Raw genomic sequence first — 22,754 nt, 5'->3', positions numbered from 1 at the left:
GCAGCAAAATATAAATCTCAATCTCTGATCTGGATTTCTGAGTGACTGTTGGAAAGGTCCTTAATGCCAGATAGATTAGCACGCTAAAAAATGGCAAGTTAGTTTTTTCATTATTTTGGTGGGGTTTTTTTTGGGGGGGGGGGTGCTATGACATATTCTTTGCATGACATATATTAAGACAGATGTCTTCATCTCTTACAAGGATTGTTTTTTTTTTTTAATAGACTGTAACAAATCATAAGAAGAAAACTCTCTTTAGTGATACTGACACAGAATACAAATGTGATGACAGCAAAACTGATATTAGCTGGCTAAGAGAATCAAAATCGAAACCACAGTTAATAGGCTACAGCAGAAATAAAAATGTGAAGAAACATAAAAGTGGGAAATCAAGTAAGAAATCACTTTTATAGAGAAATGCTGCTCATGGTTTTACCATTTCAGCTATATGAAATGCTTTGTTGGTTGAATATATTTTTGTGTGTAGATAGTGTTTATAACTACATATCCTTATGAATAGGAAAAAAAGTATGAAAGCAAATACACCAAAGCACTACAGTGGTTTTTATTTTTTTGTTTTATTATTTTTGGCAATATGGTTATATTTAAATTTTATTTTCATTGGGATCTCAGGGACATAAAGTATGATTGATCATAATCTTTGGTTCATGACACACTCTGGTCATTTGTCAACTCCTAGCCTACTGTTTGGTTATTTGGCTAATTGTGAATATGTGTTAAGTACTCATGAACCTAACACCCTAAACAAAATCAAACCTTGGACAACACCCTACTCCCTGCCACATCCAATACACATACTTTTAGGAATTCTAATAGATGCAATACAAATTTATTGAAAGGTAAACAATTTTCTTACAGAAATACTTTGCCTAAATCCTCCACAAAATGTTTTCCCAGCCTAAATATTCTACTTTCTCTGGTGAATCTCTTGAAGTAGTTGGATAAGAGTTTGAAGTATGGAGTTTGGGCTAGACATAATGACCGTTTTCATAGCTTAACATCAGTTTTAATGGTTATTAAAACAAAGATTTTATGTATTTTATTTTCAAAGAAGATACGATAACCCTTAACTTTTATATTTAAGGGAATCACTTCTTATTTTATTTCAGGATAAAAATAATTGTTAGTGGCCTCTTGGAGTTGGGGGAAGAAATGATGGCTTTAAAAAAAGTAAAAATAGTTCCTGTTATAGCTCACTGGGTTAAGAACCCGACTGGTATCCATGAGGATGCAGGTTCAATCCCCGGCCTCACTCAGTGGGTTAAAGATCCAGCACTGCTGCAGGCTGTGGCATAGGATTGCAGATGCGACTCAGATCGCATGTTGCTGTGTCTGTGACATGGGCTGGCAGCTGTCGCTCTAATTCAACCTCGAGCCTAGGAACTTCCTTATGCTGCAGGTGTGGCCCTAAAAAGAAAAAGAAGTAAAAATAGAGACATGGAAATTAATTTGGGCTTGTAATTTGAAATGAGGCTGATTCTTGGAAACAGATGAGAGTTCAATCATATACATGAGGAAGAGAAGCAAAAGCGTTATCATATATAAAAGTGACAGTACAAGTGACATACGAACTCAGGAAGTGCAGTATTGGAGGGGTTGGAACGTAGCTCAGACTTGTGGGAAAATGCTGACAGATGTGGCTGGGTCTAGTCAGGGTGTAGACTTTGAAAGACAAGGAGAAACAGGATTAGATTCACATACTCTCAGCAAGCTTACAATGGGAAGATGTACAAGTAAAGACATTTATAACACAGAAATCTTGAGGAATTAGTAAAGTTAGAAGACTGTAGTCAGTAATTACTCTTAAAATGGAACTCCCTGAATTGTTTTGTTTAAACGGCTGAATGATGAGTCAGTCAGTAAGTACGAGCTGGCTTATTGCCAGGATCGAAGGACCTTTCTACGAGAGCTCTGTTCCTTCCTTAGCTTGGATAATCCCAAATCTTAGGCTTCAGAGAATATTTAGAAAGTAGCAGTTGTGCTGGAAATGAAAAAAACGGAATAGGGACTGAAGCTACTCTCATTAAGATGGCTAAATCTTAAGATGATGGATGAAAAATAAAGCAAATCATGGAATATGACATAATACTGTTTTATAAAGTTCATTGTATTGTTTAGGGATATATATCTCTGAAGTAAAACTTTTAAGAGCAAGTGACTAAGAGGTCTGATATATATTCCTAACTTTTGTAAGACAGAGAGAGAGGAAAAGATATCAAAAATAACCATGCAGTCTTGTTGCTTTTGTGATATTAACTTATATGCAGAAATTGTTTAATAATTGTTTAATGTCACTTATCTATTTGAAAATTTTAACCTTATTTTCTTAAATTACAGGATCATCTTTGGAAAGGGAACAACCAAGATCTAAAATGGTAAAACCAGGAAGTTTGTGTTCAAACATCCCTTTTTTTTTTTTTTTTTTTTTTTTTTTTTATCTTTTTGTCTTTTCTAGGGCCGCTCCTGTGGCATATGGAGGTTCCCAGGCTAGGGGTCGAATTGGAGCTGTAAGCCGACGGCCTACGCCAGGGCCACAGCAGCTCGGGATCTGAGCCACGTCTGCAACCTACACCACAGCTCACAGCAACGACGGATCCTCAACCCACTGAGCAAGGCCAGGGATTGAACCCTCAACCTCATGGTTCCTAGTCGGATTTGTTAACCACTGCACCACGACAGGAACTCCTCAAACATCCCTTTTAAATTATTTTTCTGTCATGAAAAATATCATTTGTCATCTCATAATTTTATCTTTGTTATCAGTTCCTTATTTTCCATAATTGTTCAAAACTTTGCACACTTACTTCTGCCTTTTTGAAGCTGGCCTGTTTTAAGTCTATTTTATTCTGTGGTTATGGGTATTTTTGCTATCTTTTCCTTTCTCTCTGTCTTACTAAAGTTAGGTAATATATATAAGACATCTCAGAGCTTTAATGATAAGGATTAAAAAGTGATAAAGAATGTATTTGGAAAGATAAAATCTAGTCATTTTAAAAGTATTGATCAGGAATCTTTTTATTCCTACAAATATTCATGCATATTTTGTCATGGTGCCAATTTTATAGCAGATAGCTTGTATCTCAAAATATTGATCTAATATATTCAGGAATTTTTCTCCTAAAGACACCCGACAAAAACATCACCAAAAAGGTCGATGAAACAGTTCCAGATGGGAGAATCAGACTTCCACGAAGAGCAGCAAAAACCAAAAAAAATTATAAAGATCTCTCAAATTCAGAATCAGAGAGTGAACAAGAATTTTCACATTCATTTAAAGAGAAATTGCTAATAAAGGTAAATAGATTCAATTCAGATTAATAATTTCTAACAGCTTCTTAAAATATTAAATAGTGTATATATTTTTGTAAAAATATAAGATTTATTTCATCACTTCTTTTAAGATTTAATCTTCTGAAATTGAGCCTTAGGCCATATAATGTTAAAATTTGTAATAAATTGGTGTGTTACAAAGCACTAGTAAAATTATAACTTTAAGATAATATCTTTGAATTAGAGAAGTACTTGGTCTTTTCAAAATTATGCTTCAAGAAAGTACACTGTTGGGAAGCCGTGGATCTTTTTCTTGAATGAAAGTAAAATGACTGGATGTGAGCTTCTTCCCATACACTGCCCCACCGTTGTTCATTCCTGACTTCTTCCTTACATCTTAATATTATAGACATACCCTAGCTTGAAAGCTTTTTTAACAAAGTGAAAGAATATAGTGCTTATAATGTGCCAGGTGCTAATTTCTTAAAATATCTTAAGTATCATAGGTGACTATTACTATTATTGACATCTCATTTTGCAAATGAGAAAATTGAGGCTCAGAGAGATGAAGGAACTTGCCCAAGGTCACACAGCTAGGAAGTGTTGAAAAATTTTTTAAAAAAGGTTTGAACTCAAAAGAGAGGCAGTAGAGGTAGGTCTCTGCAATTATTGCATTACACTGTTCCCATTTTAAATCATTAAACCTCCATATCCCCCTGTCGCCTCTTATCTGGAAGACCTTAAGGACTTTGTAACTTTTCACATTTTCTATCAGTTCTTAATTTAATCTACTATACATTTAGTTAGGTACATCTTGCGCAGTCCTCGCTCACTTTAACCTTCAAAGAAGAACCCTGAAAATATCCAAATAGACATTCAGCGCATCAAATGCCTTTCCAAGCTTATTTTCTTGTTTCCCCGGTATATACCCAGAGCTGTAACAGTCAGATAGGATAACCTGTGACTCCCTTGGAGTTCCCTTTGTGGTACAGCGGAATCCCACTGGTAACCATGAGGTTGCGGGTTTGATCCCTGCCCTCACTCAGTGGGTTAAGGAGCCGGCATTGTCGTGAGCTGTGGTGTCGGTCGAAGACACAGCTTGGGCCCCATGTTGCTTTGGCTGTGGTGTAGGTCGGGGGCTACAGCTCCAACTTGACTCTTAGCCTGGGAACTTCTCTATGCCTCGGGTGTGACCCTAAGAAGCAAAAATAAAATAAAATAACCTGTGGTTCCCAAACAAAGCCTTGCTTCTCTTCTCCCATCAGTAGTCCTCCACATTCTCAGCATGCCATCTTCCTTTACAAACTCCTGAGCATGTTGAGTAACAGGAAACCTAGGAACTCTTTCTCATTTCCCTAAACTGAAAATAATCTTTCAACTGTTATAGCATTTTATTTGTATCTATTAGGATATTTATTATAATCTATGTTTATATTTTCCTGTGAATTTGTCATGTGCTTTCTAGTATATTAGAAGGTCTTTCACGGAGTTCCCACTATGGTGTAGCAGGTGGTGTCTCTGGCTGCACAGGTTCGATTTCCTGGCTCAGTGGGTTAAAAGGATCTGGTATTGCTACATCTGTGGCCTAGGTCACAGCTGGGGCTTGGATTAGACCCCCTGGCCCAGGAACTTACATATGCCGTGGGTGTGGCCATAAACAATTTTTTTTTTCTTTTTAGGGCCGCACCCGCAGCATATGGAGGTTCCCAGGCTAGGGGTCTACACCGCACAGTCATAGCAATGCCAGATCTGAGCCACATCTGCGAACCATACCACAGCTCACTGCAACACCAGATTCTTAACCCACTGAGCAAGGCCAGGGATTGAACCCTCAACCTCATGGTTCCTAGTCGGATTCATTTCCACCACTCCATGACGGGAACTCCAACAATTTTACTTTTAAAGTCTTTCTCTACTCATTTGAGGCTCCTATTTTGCCTGTATGTAGTGGTATAAAGCATTTAGTAAAGATTTCAGTGTAGTTTAATTAAATTATTTTGTGTGTTCAAGTATAAATTATTTGTATTCAAATATAATTTGTATATTACCAATACATTTAGGAGAATATCCATTCCAGAAGCAAAACCATGAAGCCGCCAAAGAAACAGAATTCCTTCTCTTCCGAAATGCAAAAGGATATATCAAAAGAATGGAAAAACTCATCTCTACTAAAAGATACTATAAGAGATAATAGCCTTGACAAATCTCCTGTATCTTTATCTGGGAGTCCATCATCTATAGAAGTAATGAGATGTCAGTATCATTTTTTTTCTTTAGTTGAATATTTAGTAATTTTCTGTTACAACTATGTGGAAATATAATTTGAAGACTAATTTTGAGGGGTGTATTTAAGATTTTCAGTAGTCAAAACTTTATTTTTAAACTAGTTAATGCTAGTAACTTGGTCTTTGCTAAGTAAACTGTTATGACACTGAAGCTTTACTAAATGTTAGGAAGTTTTTGTTTTTGTTTTGTCTTTTTAGAGCCACATCCGTGGTATATGGAGGTTCCCAGGCTAGGGGTCTTATCAGAGCGGTGCCAACAGCCTACACCAGAGCCACAGCAACGCGGGATCCGAGCCGCGTCTGTGACCTACATCACAGCTCATGGCAACGCCGGATCCTTAACCCACTGAGCAAGGCCAGGGATCGAACCCGCAACCTCATGGCTCCTAGTTGGATTCGTTAACCACTGCGCCACGACAGGAACTCCTACAGTTACATTTTAAATCAAGCCATTAGTATTTTAAAAGTCTTATTAAAATATTTTACATATAATTTGATCTTAATTTATTGAAAGTTTATCCTAAGTACAGCTAGGATTTGAGGACTTGGTAAATTACTATTTTTTAGAATTTAAATTAATCATACTGTTTCTAAAGTAAATATCAATGATAACACCTGTCATCTCTTTTTCTTTCTGTTTCATGAGGCAATATAGGTACAGAGAAAACGACCGAAAGAGATTTTACTCAAGATTTTGACTATGTAACAAAATCACTATCACCTTATCCAAAAACTTCATCACCTGAATCCTTAAACAGTGGAGTTGAAAGTCCAATAAATTCACCCAATAACAGTGAGAAAAACTTACTGTGTGGAGGAGAAAGTTGCTCACCAATTCCACAATCAGGCTTTTTGGTAAGAAAAAAAACAATGTATGTATATTTTTTGCATTTTTCTGTTCCAGTCCTTATACTTCATGACGTTTTCATTTTTAAGTTGACCATGACCCTTGGAACAGTGTTTAATTGATACTGTGCTAGCATGCATGCTTATCTATAGGTTTTGGTGGATACTTGTTATCAAATTAATATTTTAGGTGTTAAGTGCTTTTTTTCAATTAGGAATATGTTTGAGTTTTAGCAGCAAATCAATTATTCTCTTAAAATTTAGCTAGTTTTGGTTTACTATTGTGTTTTTCTTTCTTTAGTTTTCTAATTTCCTCTGGATTTCTGTATGTCTTGTTCATTGCCCAGTTAAGAATACTACTGTAAAAGAAACAATATAAACTTTGTGATGCAGTTGACTCTCCATATCCATGGATTCCACATCTGTGGATTTGCCCAACAGTGAATTCAGTCAATTGCAGATCACTGTTTTACACATGGGACATGAACATCAGTGGATTGTGGTATTTGCAAAGGGTCCTGAAGGCAATCCCCCTCCACAGATACTGAGAGAAGAGTGTCCTTTCGTAAGAAACACAAAATTGCAGTAGCTATTCAGATTAAGCAGTTATAGTTCAGAAAAAATGTATGGAAATTGAACCTCCAAATATGAAAATCATATTTAAAGTTAAGGAGAGTATATGTGTTATGTGGCCATCAGACTTTACTTAAACTAAGGTGGTTCTTATAAGAATCAGATTATGGGCCTTTAATAATGGTTATAATAATTTAGTATTTTTCAGTTGTCTAAAAATGTGATGTTTAAAATATTTAGGATGGTTTGATCATGGAAAAAAAAGTTGAGGGGAGTTCCCATCATGGCACAGTGGAAACAAATCCAACTAGGAACGATGAGGTTGCAGGTACAAACCCTGGCCTCGCTCAGTGGGTTAAGGATCCGGTGTTGCTGTGAGCTTTGGTGTAGTTTGCAGATGCAGCTCGGATCTGGCATTGCTGTGGCTGTGGCATAGGCCAGCAGCTACACTCTGATTCGACCCCTAGCCTGGGAACCTCCATATGCCATGGGTGCAGCCCTAAAAAGATAAAAGACAAAAAAAAGTTGAAATTTTTAAAATGAGAAGGTCTTAAATAGGCTGTCACTGTTAACCACTAGCTTACATATTCATAATCAGGACTTTATAGTTTCATGATTATACAGGAGTTTGGTTGACCTTTTTTCCTCTATAAAAGATTTTAATGACCTATAAAATACAGAAAGTTAAGGCAGAATTTCACAGTTTGAAGTGGGCTGGGATTTGATCTGGACTGGAGTGGGTAGGTTCATATATCCGGCTGAATGGAGAAAGAACAGTAACCTAAGTCCACAAAGGGAACTGGAAGTAGACATACATTTTTCTAAAAAAGGAAAAAGACTGGGAGTTCCCGTCGTGGCCCAGTGGTTAATGAACATGAGTAGCATCCATGAGGACGCAGGGTCCATCCCTGGCCTCGCTCAGTAGGTTAAGGATCCAGCATTGCTGTGAGCTGTGGTGTAGGTCACAGCTGCAGCTTGGATCCTGTTTGCTGTGGCTGTGGTGTAGGCCTGCAGCTGCAGTTCTGATTAAACCCCTAGCCGGGGAACCTCCGTATGCTGGAGGTGTAGCCCTAAAAAGACAAAAAGATTTAAAAAAAAAAAAGGAAAAAGACTGATTTGACTGGAACAAAGAGACTTGTGTATTGGAGCAGTGAAACAAGGTTAGAGGACAAAGACGTTAAAAATAGAGCGTGAAAAAGTAGTTTAGACTTTCAGTTTCTACGGCCTCCCATATCCTGACTCAAAGAAATCAAAATCATAATACGAATTTGGAAGTAGGAGATGAATCCAAGAGTACTTATAGAATTTTTTCCAATTTCTAATAAATTTTAGGAAAGTCATTCAGCATCTCCACTCTCCATGGCTAGTGAAGGAAGAGAGAAAATATGGGGTGGCCTGCCCTGTGACTCCACTCATGGATCAGGTTTGTAGTCATAGACTTGCTTTTTAAAAACGTATTAATTACTGAAATACTATGGTGATGTCTCATCTAAAGGAGCTATATACTTTAAATCATACCATTATTCAATTTAGTTATTGCAATTTTAGTGAAAATGAAAAAAATACAGTAGAATTTAATGCACAGGTGCCTAAAACTATACAAATAACTGAAGCAAATGCCTTTTTTTTGATAAAAGCAAGAAAATATTAGGTGTTTTAAATTAAGATTGTAGCTTTATTCATTACTTTTAAACTGTTCCTAAGGCCCTACACTACATGTTAGTCGGAAACGAATGTACATAGAAAAGGATCTGAGTAATTCTGATGAAGTAGCATTGGGAGAGAGAGAGGAGGAAAGAGCAAGCTTGCTTCCCAAAAAATTATCTAAAAGTGAAGGTACGGATTTTCAAACTTACAAAGGTAGGTAGATCAAATGCCTCTGTCAAAATTCAGTTACTGTCGAAGGTGGTTTCTTAGATCTTGAGTGACTCCATTCACAAGACAAATTCCTTTGTAACGACATTGGATAAACCCAAGGATGGTGCTTTATTACGCAGTTCACTTTATCTGAATAATATTATACTGAGGGTCTTACTCATACATTTCTCTCATCATTCTATCACTGATTACCACTTATAAGTTTTACTAGAGAATTTACTGGTAAATACTAAATACTTGAGTTACTAATATGGAAGTAGTTAAAAACTGGTTTTAAAAAACAGTCCAAATATGTTCCATTTTAATGTTACCTGTTTTGAACTTAATACCCATGCTAAAAGACTTTTTTATTTATAAGTCAAAATATTTTATTTATTTTATTTTTTGCTTTTATGGCGGCATCTGCAGCATATGGAAGTTTTCTCAGGCTAGGGGTCGAATTGGAGGTGTAGCTGCCGGCCTACAGCAACTTGGGATCCAAGCCGATTCTGCAACCTGCAACACAGCTCTCAGCAATGCCAGATCTTTAACTCTCTGAGTGAGGCCAGGGATCAAACCTGAATCCTAATGGATACTAGTCAGTTTGTTACCACTGAGTCATGACGGGATTCCTCAAAATATTTTAAATTAAAAAATATAGGCGTTCCTGTCATGGATTAGCAGAAGTGAATCTGACTGCCATCCATGAGGATGTAGGTTCGATCCCAGGCCTTGCTCAAAGGGTTAAGGATCTGGCGTTGCCATGAGCTGTGGTGTAGGTCGCAGACGAGGCTCAGTCTGGCATTGCTGTGGCTGTGGTATAGGACGGCCAGCTACAGCTTCAATTCAACCCTTAGCCTGAGAACCTCCATATGCCACAGGTGCGGCCCTAAAAAGACAAAAAAAAAAAAAAATAGTCTGCCTTTGATTTCATAATACTTAGATTATGTAGAGAATCTGAAAATAAGAGATTTTGTTCTTGGCCTCATGACAAAAAGGCTAAATATCTAACAATGCATATCTTAATTTTAGTTGATTGTCTTCATTTTTTAGTGTCTGAAAGTATATCTCCATTATCAACAAATGACTTTTCTATTCCTGGGGAGAACTGGGGAAATGAAATGTCAGATGTCGGAATGATGTATGAGCAGCTCAATACAGAATTTAGGAGGAAAGTTCATGTGAGTTGTCATTTTTAAATCATGATTTACAACTTATAACCAATAATATGACAGTATGCCACACTTTCTGCTAGACTATCAGTGTGAACTCTTGGCAACAAAACATCCATTCATGAACTCAGCTTTCTTCGTGTGCTGGTGAAAACTGGCATGATTCCTAGGCAAAAAAAACCTTTTATCTCATGAGCCAAGTTTGTCTTCTAAAATCTGTGCATTCTCTGTATTCTTCTTCTGTGGGTTCTGTCTCTTTGTCCTATCTTCCTTTTCAATTTAATATTTTGACTCTTAGCTTATTTTTCTTTATTTTTTGGAACAATTTTCTTTTCATGCCTGGTCTTTTTAATCAATACATTTATCTCACAGAAGTGATTGCTAGTGAGGGTACATAATAAAGTGTAAAGGATGAGCAACCTCAGCCAGAGAAATCCATTTCATTTTGTTTCACCAGCTCTGTACTTATGTATCCTTTGTTACTGAGGCTTGTGAGGTGATGTTTGCAAAAATGCTTTCGAAAATAATTTTATTATTTTCTCCACCCATCTTCTCACATGTCTTTATTTAGGACAGACAGTTCTTTTTGCACAGGTTATCAGCCATATCTCTTCCTTTTCTTTTTCTTATCTTCAAGGGTAAACCTGAAATTATTTTTCTTATCTTCAGGGGTAAAACCTGAAATTATTTAAGAGCGTATATATTTATTTTGCTGTGATTTAATCTAGCCTAACAGAGAAGCCCTGATTCATATATTCTGTTACTTATCTGTGGCTAGATGTGAAAATGTTTTTATGAAAAATAGTAATAAATAATTTTGAGTGTGACTCTTAGGCTGCACTCCTAAAAAAAAAAAAATTGTATTAACCAGCATTTTGTAAATACTATAGAATGTGATGTAGTTATGAAAATGATTAATTGCCAGTTCAACTCTCAGCCAGAGCGTTCCTGGTAGAACCAGGCCGTGCTCTGACTGAGCTTATTTATTAACCCTTCACTTTAAATCACTGAGTTTTCAATTTTTCACTTTGCTAAGTTCTTCTTAGTCGTTTATATTTCATAGAAAAGGCTTTGGTCTTAATATAATCTTGGTTAGATTATTATTTTGTAAAGATTTTTTTCAAGTTAAAAATGAGTATTTTTCAGATCCGCCACAAAATAATGGATTATTTTACGAAGCATTCTTGGAAAACAGCTCAACAACATATAAAAACAATGAATCATCAGATTCAGGAGTATAGGTCTGTACTGAAAATCCCTTCTGAAATATTATAAGTGCTGGGTATTCTGAGTGCTATCATTTTGAAAAAAATCTCATTTTGTTTCTTTACTAGAATCAAAAAACTTGACAAATTCCAATTCATCATCATAAAGGAGCTGGAGAATTTTGAAAAAGATTCACAGTCCTTAAAAGATTTGGAGAAGGAATTAGTGGTTTGTGCTTTTAAGAGTTTAAAAATGAGGCTTTAAAATTATTTTTAAAGAGCTACACTCAGGAAAACCTGTTTTAAACTTGTGTTTCATTTTTAAAAGATAACTTATTTTATCTTAAGTTTTTAGTTAATTTCTTACACACACACTTAAAATACAGATTTAAGTTTATAATGGGGGGAGGGATAAATTGGGAATTTGGGATTAACAGATATACCATACTATATATAAAATAGATGAACCAGAAACTACATATAGCACAGGGAACTGCATTTAATATCTTGTAATAACTTATAATGGAAAACCTATAAAAAACTGAATCACTCTGCTGTACACCTAAAACTGTGTAAGTCACTATACTTCCATAAAAATATGCAGATAGTTGATGAATACCTTTGATACATTCTTTTTGTCTAAAAGAGTGTATGAATCTGAATATTCTTAGCATGCAGCTGAGTTGTTTATTTAAATTAGGAATAGTAGAAATAGAGTATATTCTTTCAAGTGTTAATTTTTAGTCATAATTAAAGTATAACTAATTTTGTATTTTGAAATTTAGGGCTTTTGGGAGAAGATATTTCAGAAGTTCAGTGCCTATCAAAAAAGTGAACAGCAGAGGTTAGTGTGACATTCTTAATGATTGGCATCTATAACACTGGATTTTTTTTTATTATGAGCTAAATTATATATTATACATATGTAATTATATACATATAGCAACGTAATTTGTTAAAGTGAAATACAAAAGGTAACTTCAAAGGTGACTTCATTATTTTACTTGTTAAGGCTTCACCTTTTAAAAGCTTCGTTGAACAAGAATGTCTTCTACAATACTGATTATGAAGAAACTATTTTTACTTCTGAGGTATCAATTTTATATTTTTATATATAATCGCTCACTATTGGTCAGTCTTTTTGCTGTGAAAACTTTATAGTAAATTTCATGGGGAAAATTACTTATTCACAGATGTGTTCAATGAAAGAAAACATGAAAATGATACAAGACAGGCTTCTTAAGGAAATGGTAAGTCAACTATCTAGTTTGGATTTTTCAAATGGAATAATCAGTCATGCTTTTACATATTTAAATGGGAATTTCTTCCATAGGCTTTTCTTCTTTCTTTGTTTTCGGATTCAGAGAAGGCAGTTTTAGCCCCATTAGGGTTCTTCTAGTACTGTAAGTTCTTTAAATTAAAATGGGAGCAAATTTATAGTAGAATAACAGGGGTGATTTAAATATTGAGTCCAAGGAGTTCCCATCGTAGCTCAGCGGTAAACGAATCTGACTGGCATCCATGAGGCCCCAGGTTCTATCCCTGGCCTTGCTCAGTGGGTTAAGAATCCAACGTGGCCATGAGCTGTGGTGTCAGCCAGCAGCTACAGATCCTTTTCACCCCCTAGCCTGGGACTCTCTATATGCTGTGGGTATGGCCCTAAAAAACTAAACAAATAAAGAGTCCCTCCTAAGGAAAAAGGAGAGGTCAATTTGAAAATTTTAAAATTAGCTAGAAGAATGATTTATTTGTATGTATCTTAGCAGTGTGCACTGTAGCAGACCTCTGTCCTGTTGTGGCTTCTGAAGGAGATGATGTGTCAGGCAGAGTTACCTAGAAAGAATTATTGATTACTTGGACAACAAGGCTTCATCTACTTAGACGTGGGGATAAAATAAGCTGACTTTGCAAAGTCTAGTAGACCAGCAACTAACTGCATTCTGGGAAAAGTACACTAAGATTGGGAGAGGGGAGGGTGCTTTAAGGTGCTTTTCCAAGTGAGCATGCCTTTGGTGTTTTCTCCAAGATGGAGGAATTTTAGGTTAACTTTAAAACATCCCCTCTAAAGTATTAGTATTAATGCACCTAGTAAATTTTAATAGCACCTCAGTATGCTGAAATAGTAGAGGAGCAGGATGTTGTGGCTTAGCCAGCTTAGCTTGAAGCAAGTAATCTAACTGGACTGACCCTTACTGAAATTATTTTCTGGAGTATAGATTTAATATTTAAATGAAAAAAATAAATTTTGTGGATTTGGGATTTAAGTCTGAAGGTCTTCTCTCAATTGATCATCTAAAACATCAGTGATGAGCACATAATTCTGTAGATAGCTAGGAATATATCCTGGGAGATTGGACACTGATACACAGTATATTTATTCATAACATCTTGATTTTTTTCCTATTTTATTTGATAGTTTTACAGTGATAATTTAAAATCTGTCTTTTTTTCTTGGCCATAGCAAGAAGAGGAGCTTCTTAATGTGCGCAGAGGGCTAAAGTCATTATTCATGGCTCATGAAAGAAACAATGTGTGATGTCTAGTTGCTATCAACAGGTTTTATCCAATATTTGTGTATAACTGAGGAAATACCCAAAGTAGCTCTACAAGGAGAAAATATATGTCACCCTGGCAAGAGCACCTTTGTAGGAACCTCCAAATTCAAAGAAATGTCATTTTATGGATAAAAAAGACCCTATAATCACTTTAACATACTCCGAGCCCCAAAGTCTTGTCTATACAGTACTGCTTTTTTTAAAGAAAGTTTTGGGAAGCCAAACAGTCAAAGGAATTGTTTTTATGGTAATACTTGCATGAGACAATATTACTGAGTTAACTGTACTCAAAACTAGTTATTTCTTTAACAAACTAAAATTTATCATATATTTTAAATAAGTTTTAACTACAGATATAAATTATTAATAAAATTTATTTACTAGTTCAGAATATACTACAACTATTAAAAATTTTAGTGACACATAGAACATTTGATTTAAAATACTTACCTGAGTGTAAATCAGTACTTTGAGGATACTGTTGGAGAGTATATTTGTTCTGCTTCAGCTCCATTATGCTAGAAGGCACAAAGTAGCCTAAGATGGTTACTTTGTTATCGAAACATTTTAATTCTAGGTGGAGACATTATTAACTCATAAGCAGGCTGTTTTGACAAGTACTTTTTAAGCCCTAGTGTTCTTTGTAATAATATTTTGCTAGATTAATTTATGAAATAATACAGTTTAATTGTATAATAAAGTTGAAATAAATGCTCTGTCACTTGGATATTACAGTTATTTTATGAATCACTCTTTTTCTAGTTTATGAACATTGGATCAAACAAAACATCCTTCTCCAGTCAGACATCCACAGTATTACCACACAGCCTCACACACTATCACTTAACCTGCTTAATGGTAGCAGAGTATTTGAATACTGCCAGTATTTCAGTACAGTGGAAAGGAGTTCCCTGGAGGCTCAGTGGGTACGGATCTGGTGTTGTCGCTGGTGTGGCTGAGGACACTGCTGTGACATGGCTTCAGTCCCTGGCCCCAGAAATTCCACATGCCAAGGGCATGGTCAAAAACGAAAACCAGGAGTTCCCATTGTGGCACAGTGGAAACGAATCCGACTAGGAACCATGAGGTTGTGGGTTCGATTCCTGACCTCGCTCAGTAGGTTGAGGATCCGGCGTTGCCGTGAGCTGTGGCATAGGCTGGAAGCTACAGTTCCGATTTGACCTCTAGCCTGGGAACCTCCATATACCATGAGAGCAACCCTTAAAAAAAAAAAAACAAAAAAAACGAAAAACAGTGGTGAAAGTGGCTTCTCAGTCTGAATAAGCAAAGGGAAATCCTACATACTTCAGCTTTATTCTGTTGTTAGCATCGGGATTCTATTTCAAGCAATAGTGGCAGTATTTTTAAAAACTGCTGTAATTTTAAATACGACCAGCAGTTGTAACTCCACGTTGCCTTGTGAGACTTGAGAAGCAGTCCCATCATGACACATTTCCCCAGTTTACCTCACCCATGGCCAGACTTAGAAGACTCCGATCCAACCCAGGTTCCTACTTCTTCTCAGCTCTTTAAATCTGCCTCCTTTGACCTTGTCATAACCAAAAGTTGGGCACTGACTCTCACTTCTGACATGATCACTCCAACTGCTTTTTTATTTTTTTTGTCTTTTTAGGGCCGCACCCGTGACATACGGAGGTTCCCAGTCAAGGGGTCAAATTGGAGCTACAGCAATGCTCCATCACAGCCACAGTGACGCAAGATCTGAGCTGTGTCAGTGACCTACACCACAGTTCACGGCAAAGCTGGATCCTTAACCCACTGAGCGAGGGAGGCCAAGGATGGAGCCTGCATCCTCATGGTTGCCAGTCAAGATTCGTTTCTGCTGAGCCACAGCAGGAACTCCCCAACCTGCTTTTCAGAGGAGCCCGGATGCTTACTCTACCACTGTCTTGCCATGCCCCTCACCGATTCTAGAGTCCTTAGGCCAAAATAATACTCTCTTGCCCTCTGTCCTGTCTTCAACTTTACCCACTGGTTCAGACCCCTCAATGCGCACATCACTCGAGAAATAGCATATAATCAAGGTTAGAATCTGTGACTGCATATTTCCAGTGGCTACAAAGCATTGCTCAGCAACCCTTATTCTGTCTTAATTGATTTTGCCCCATTTCCAGGGTGTTACTGTACATCAGTACCTCATCCCTTAATTCATTGCCTTTTAGGAGGTGGCCTTACCTTCTACTTTCCTCATCTCCTCTGACAGCTTGCCTGCATCAATACCGGCACTTCCTGATTTCTCACATGTTCCAGTGGCAAATTAGACTCATTATTTCAGGACACTGTAATCCCCCTTCTGAAGCCTGTTGTCTATGACTTCTCTTACCGGTGTGTATAGCCCACATTTACTAAAAAAAAAAAAAAAAAGATGTTAACATCAAGTTCCCCTTTACTTACTGCCCCCCCGTGAGATCATCTATGCTCCTTTACACAGACCATATCAAAAGAATGTTCTTTAGGTACTGTCTCAACTTACACACTACCTATTTGCCCCAGTCCCACTTTTTGTCCCTACAGCTTTTTTTTTTTTTTTTTTTTTTTGTTGTCTTTTTGCCTTTTTTAGGGCCACTCCCATGGCATATGGAGGTTCCCAGGTTAGGGGTCCAATCGGAGCCGTAGCCGCCGGCTTACGCCAGACCCACAGCGAACCGCGGGATCCGAGCTGCGTCTGTGACCTACACCACAGCTCACAGCAACACCGGATCCTTAACCCACTGAGCAAGGCCAGGGATCCAACCCAAAACCTCATGGTTCCTAGTAGGATTTGTTAACCACTGTGCCACGACGGGAACTCCTGTCCCTACAGCTTTTGTCAAAATCACCAGTCGTCCATTTTATCAAATCTTACCTGTCGTCTTAAGCTTCGCAGTGCCATTCCACACTTAAAACCTTTGGCTGGCACATGTTTTCCACTCTTTCTTGTCTCGTTCCCCTTTTACCTCTTAGTCTGTCACGTCTCTTTAGTCTGCACTTTCTCTTGGGTAATTTCATTTGGTCCCATGCAGTAACTGTCGTTGTCTTGCTAACTCCCACGTGTAGAAACATTCTGACTTTGAACATTAGCATGTCATATACATTGTTTTATTGACAGTTCAATAAACAGCTGTTCTCAAAACACCTCTCTTTTCTCTCTCAGCGTTCTCGCCACCGAAGAAAAAAATAAACCTGTACTTCCATCTCAGTAAATGCCCTTCTATCCACCCAACTATTCAAGCCCAAACCTAGAAGCATTTCCTGATTGTTCCTTTTCCTTTGGCCAGTTAGCTGATAAGTCCTGCAGATTTTACCGCCAAAGTAGGTCCATATACTTTCTTGCCATCACTCACCTTTGACAGTGTTTATTTACATCATTGACTCACAGAGACAATGGCAACAGCTGCTAAATTGCTTCCCAGCACTCGTGCTCCCCTTTTTACAACCCCTGATTCACATAGCAGCCAGTATAGTCTTGTTAAATCGTAAATCATATACCCAGCTTGTGACTCCCTTATGTAAAACTCTCCAGTGACAGCACATTCATAAGTAACTAGTGAGTCAAAGAAGAAATCACAAGGGAAATTGGAAGATACTTTGGGGAGTTCCTGTTGTGGCTCAGTGGGTTAAGAAACCAAACATTGTGTCCGTAAGGATGCAGGTTCAATCCCTGGCTTCACTCAGTGGGTTAAGGATCCAGCATTGCCGCCACCTGTGGGGTAGGTCGCAGGTGCAGCTCGGATCCGGCAGTGGCTGTGGCTATGGCCAGGCTGGCAGCTACAGTTCCAATTTAACCCCTAGCCTGGGAACTTCCATATACCACAGGTACAGCCATTAAAAAAAGGAAAAAGATTTTTTAAAAAAAAAGATACTTTGGAACAAATGAAGATGAAACTTACTGAAAGCAATGCTCAGAGATATTTATAGCTGTACATTTATATACATTAAAAGTGATGGAAATCTCAATCACCTAACTTTAAAGAACTAGAAAAAGCTATACCCAAAGCTGTCAGAAGGAAGGAAATAATAGATAGTAAAGCTTTTTAAAAGAGAATAGACCAAAAAAAAAAAAAAAAAAAAAGGACGGCATTCCCGTCGTGGCGCAGTGGTTAACGAATCCGACTAGGAACCATGAGGTTGCGGGTTCAGTCCCTGCCCTTGCTCAGTGGGTTAAGGATCCGGCGTTGCCGTGAGCTGTGGTGTAGGTTGCAGACGTGGCTCGGATCCCGCGTTGCTGTGGCCCTGGCGTAGGCCGGTGGCTACAGCTCCGATTAGACCCCTAGCCTGGGAACCTCCATATGCCGTGGGAGCGGCCCCAAAGAAATAGCAAAAAGACTAAAAATAAAAAAAATAAAAATAAAAGAGAATAGAAAAACAACAGAAAATCAATATAACCAAAGGTTGGTTCATTGAAGAGATCAAGAAAATTGATAAACCTGACTGACTTGTCAGATTACGATCAATAGAAGACTAAAATGTCTAAAAGCAGAAATGAAAACTGGGAACATTACTACTGATGTTAGAGAAATAGAAAGGCTTCTAAGAGAATTCTATGGACAACTGTATGCCAACAAATTAGATAACTCACATTAAATGGATAAATGCCTAAAAACACAATCTACAAAAACTGACTCAAGAAGCAGCAGAAAATCTGAACAGATTTATAACAAGAGATTTAATCAGTAATTAAAAACCTCCCAAGACAGAATTCTACCAAACATTTTCAGAATTAACCAGCCCTTCTCAAATGCTTCCAGAAAACAGAAGAGGAGGGAGCATTCCTAACTCATTCGAGGCCAGCATTACCTTGCTCCCAAAGTCAGATAGAGACATCACAAGAAAAGAAAATTACAGACCAGTAGAATATGCATGCAAAATCCTCAACGAAATTCTGGGAAGCCAAGTCCAGCAGCATATCGAAGGGAGTACATTTTATGAAGGAGTTGAAAGATCTGAACACTGAAAACTACAAAACATTGCTGAAGGACATTAAAGAAGTCCCAAACAAGTGGAAAGACATCCCACGTGATTGTTAGACTTAATACGGTCAAAATGGCAATATTCTGAACCAAGCTACAGATTTAATGCAGTCTCTCACAAAATTCCAAGTCCTTTCTACGGAAATGAAAAAAGCCGGTCCTAAAAAAATCACATGGAAATGTAAGAGACCCAACAGAGCAAAACAATCTTAAAAAAAGAATAATAAAGTTGGAGGACTCACAGTTCCCAATTTCATACTTACTACAAAGCTAAATTAAAACAGTATAATACCAGGAGTTCCCATGGTGGCTCAGTGGTAACAAACCTGACTAGTACCCATGAGGATGTGGTGTGATCCTTGGCCTCACTCAGTGAGCTATGGTGTATGTCAGAGACGTGGCTTGGATCTGACGTTGCTGTGGCTATGGCGTAGGCTGGCAGCTGTAGCTCTGATTCCACCCTTAGCCTGGGAACTTCCATATGCCACGGGTGCAGCCCTAAGAAGGAAAAAACCAAAACCAAAACCAAAAAACCCACAAAACACACAGTATAGTACCTACATAAGGATAGACATAAAGACAAATGGAATAGAACTGAGATTCTAGAAATGAACCTATTTAGCTATGGTCAGTCGAGTTTCATCAAAGGTGCCAAGGCCATTTGATGGGGAAATAACAGTTTCTTCAACAAATGGTTTTGGGACAACCATATAGCCACATGCAAAACAATAAAGCTGGATGCCCTTACCTTAAACCAAATGTAAAAATTGACTTTAAATGGATCAAGAACCTAAAAGAGTTAAAACTATAAAACTCTTAGGAAAAAACATAGGAGCAAATCTTCACGACCTTAGATTTGGCAATGGAGTCTTAGATATGACACCAAAAACACCAACAACAGGAGCTCCCACTTTAGTGCAATGGAATAAGTGGTGTCTCTAGAGCGCTGGGACACAGGTTCAATTCCTGGCCCAGCTCAGTGGGTTAAAGGATCTGGACTTGCCACGGCTGTGGTGTAGGTCACAACTGCAGCTCAGATCTGACCCAGGCCCATGAACTCCATATGCCATGCAGGGCGGCCAAAAAAGAAAAAAACAAAATGAAACAAGAAACAACATTAAAAAGTGTAAATTGTACTTCATCAAAATAAAAAAAAAAAACTTCTGTGCATCAAAGAATACTTTTATAAAAGTAAAAGAGAACAACCTGTAGAATGGGATAAAATATTTACAAATGATCCATCTGTAGAGTCTAGTATCCAGAATATACAGAGAATTCTTACAGTTCAACAAAGTGACAAAAAAATCTGACTGAAAAATGGGCAAAGGACTTGGATAAACCCTTCTCCAGAGAAGATACACAAATGACCAACAAACACATGAACATATACTGAGCACCATTAATCATTAGGAAAATGAAAACCAAAACAATACTGATGTCCCTTTATACCCACTAGGATGGCTAGAATCAAAAAACACTAAAGATCGGCAAGACTGTTCAGGAATTGGAAAACGTGTGCATTTCTAAGAGAATGTAAAATAATGCAGCCACTATGGAAAATAGTTTGGTGGTTCCTCAGAAAATTAAAGAAGAAATTACCGTATGATTCCACTTTTCGTCATACGCCCGTAAGAATTAAAAACATATTCAACAAATACTTTTGTACAAGAATGTTCACAAGTGCACTGTTCATAATAGCCAACAGGGGGAGACAGCCCAAACGGCCATCAGCTAAGTACGTATGTAGTGGTGCTTTTCCCTGGTGGTGCAGTGGGTTAAGGAGCCAGCATCGTCACTGCAGCAACTCAGGTTCCATCCCTGGCCCAGGAACGTCCACATGCCATGGGTGTGGCCAACAAACAAGTAGTCTGTCTATGCACTGGAATGTTTTTCAGCCAAAAAAGGAGAGAAGTATTGATTCTTATTACAGTGGATGAACCTCCGATGTATTATGCTAAGTGAAAGAAGTAGACACGGAAGGTAACATGTTGTGTGATTCAGTTTACATGCACTATCCAGACTGTGTGAATCCTTGTAAACAGAAAGCAGAGGAGATGTTTGGAAAGGGGACAGTGGGGAGTAGCCACCTTGAGAGCATGGGGTCCTCTTCAGGTGTGAAAACGTTTCGGAACTAGAGAGATGTGGTGGTTGTATGACTCTGTGGGTATATTCAATGCCATTGAACTGTACTCTTTCATGTTATCTGCATTTCACCTGAACTAAAAAAAAAAAAAAAAAAAAAACCAGCAGCAACACAGAACCTCTCCAGGGGTTTCCTGTGCCCTTAAAATGTAAGTTTTATAGCACATGGCCCCCACAGGTGGATGTGAGCTGGCCTCTGCCTCGTTTCTCACTCTTCCTTCTTCTTACTCCTCTCCTCTTGTACATATACTTCAAGCCTTGTTCCTTAACCAGTATTATTTCTGTTTTGTTTTATTTTATTTATTTATTTGTCTTTTTAGGGCCGCACCTGAGGCATAAGGAAGTTCCCAGGCTAGGGGTTGAATCAGAGCTGTAACCACTGGCCTACACCGCAGCCACAGCAATGCCAGAGCCAAGCCACATTTTTGACCTACACCACAGTTCACAGCAACGCCAGATCCTTAACCCACTGAGCGAGGCCGGGGATTGAATCCGTGTCCTCATGGGTACTAGTCAGGTTCATGACCTCTGAGCAATGAACCACATCATGAACTGAGCCACAACAGAACTCCTTATTCCAGTTTTAGAGTCTTTGTTTATGTGATTCAATTTTCCTGGGAACTCTTACTCTTCTTCAGGTTCCCATTTAAATAGTAATTCTTTAGAAAGGACTTCCTTCACAATCCTATTAATGCAATTATCACCCTCTATCATACAGCATTTTTTGGTATCACCCCTGTAAATTCTATGGGAACAAGAGCCTGGTTTGTCTAGGTTCTACTTCCTAAAACGAGTGCCTGGAAAAGTTGACCTGCACAGTGAATAAATGATTGAACAAATGTAGTATTTCTAGGTAGAAATTTGCTACGTTTGGAGAGGGCCAATGTGCCTCCTAAAACCCTCAGATCCTCAAATCTTGCATAGTGTTGGCATTTCTATTAAAATTGATAACAGAGTATTAGTCAAATAGCCATTTGAGTGTCTAGTATATGACATACACTGTACTTAGCTCTACATGCAGAGGTAAGAAAAGAACCCTTTCCTTGTACTTAAAAATGAGATCTAGGAGTTCCCATTATGGCTCAGTGGGTTAAGAAGCTGACACAGTGTCCATGAGGAAGCAGGTTCAATGCCAATCTTCACGCGGGGGGTTAAGGATCTGGCATTGCCATAAGTTGTGGTGCAGGTTGCAGCTGCAGCTCGAATTTGATGCCTGGCCTGGGAACTTCCATATGCTGCAGATGCAGCCCTAAAAAGAAAAACTAATAAAATGAGGTCTCTGTGGCCCTTTTGGGCTTTTAGATCTCTGTTTTAAAGCCGTCGTTCAGCATCAGATTTCCTTTCATTCGTGCCTTTGAAGAGTATGCAGGCAAATCAAATGTGCACAGGCTTCACTGCCAAAGACGCTACATTTGTAATGCTTGCTTACTGTTTTTTTTTTTTTTAAATTAGGTCCAAAAAGCCCATGGAAATATTCTAAAACAACATCTAGAGGGAAATAATCCGGTTGTCTTTCAGGAATGCAGATGTGTTCAATGAGATCTGTATGTTATACCATCTTGAACAGTAGACAATTTAATTTTGGTTTATGCTATGATAGCAATAATTTTAAATGAAAGGAAGCTGGAGCAGTGGGTTGTCACAGTGAGAAAATAATTCTTTAATATCACTTAGCCCTTTATTATTTACCTGACTCGATGTGCCTTCTCTGCATGTCACACAGCTACTGTCATGTGAGCTTATAATGAGTCTGAAAATGAAACAGATTTTTTTCTTTTTAGGGCCACGCATGTGGAAGTTCCCAGGCTAGGGGTCGAATTGGAGCTGCAGCCTATGCCACAGCGACGCCAGATCTAAG

At 38.0% G+C, this 22,754-nt stretch overlaps 1 protein-coding gene and 1 long non-coding RNA gene across 9 annotated transcripts in view; one reads left to right on the top strand and one right to left on the bottom strand.

Annotated features, from left to right (window-relative positions):
* The window catches only part of SYCP2 (synaptonemal complex protein 2), an 86,323-nt gene extending 71,818 nt beyond the window's left edge, over positions 1-14,505 (top strand). For 5 of the 8 annotated variants that reach the window (XM_021078152.1, XM_021078151.1, XM_021078153.1 and 2 more), the window contains 14 exons: positions 225-393; positions 2,359-2,396; positions 3,145-3,315; positions 5,352-5,544; positions 6,223-6,431; positions 8,328-8,418; positions 8,700-8,855; positions 9,906-10,033; positions 11,171-11,265; positions 11,359-11,458; positions 12,015-12,073; positions 12,242-12,320; positions 12,423-12,479; positions 13,691-13,918. In XM_021078152.1, coding sequence (XP_020933811.1) covers positions 225-393; positions 2,359-2,396; positions 3,145-3,315; positions 5,352-5,544; positions 6,223-6,431; positions 8,328-8,418; positions 8,700-8,855; positions 9,906-10,033; positions 11,171-11,265; positions 11,359-11,458; positions 12,015-12,073; positions 12,242-12,320; positions 12,423-12,479; positions 13,691-13,765 — 1,620 coding nt within the window. In that variant the 3' untranslated portion in view covers positions 13,766-13,918. Of the gene's footprint in view, positions 1-224; positions 394-2,358; positions 2,397-3,144; positions 3,316-5,351; positions 5,545-6,222; positions 6,432-8,327; positions 8,419-8,699; positions 8,856-9,905; positions 10,034-11,170; positions 11,266-11,358; positions 11,459-12,014; positions 12,074-12,241; positions 12,321-12,422; positions 12,480-13,690 lie in introns of all 8 variants that reach the window. The other 3 variants (XM_021078150.1, XM_013985527.2, XM_013985526.2) reach the window with 3 other exon arrangements.
* On the bottom strand, positions 14,167-22,739 carry LOC110257473. Its single transcript, XR_002340101.1, has 3 exons — positions 22,586-22,739; positions 15,981-16,150; positions 14,167-14,302 (listed from the first exon to the last, which is right to left on the bottom strand). It is a non-coding gene; the product is annotated as an uncharacterized LOC110257473 (long non-coding RNA).

Source organism: Sus scrofa, chromosome 17 (genome assembly GCF_000003025.6).
Source record: "Sus scrofa isolate TJ Tabasco breed Duroc chromosome 17, Sscrofa11.1, whole genome shotgun sequence".
NCBI lineage: Eukaryota > Metazoa > Chordata > Mammalia > Artiodactyla > Suidae > Sus > Sus scrofa.
Note: the sequence above shows the minus strand (reverse complement) of the source record. Positions and strands in the feature narration are given on the sequence as shown.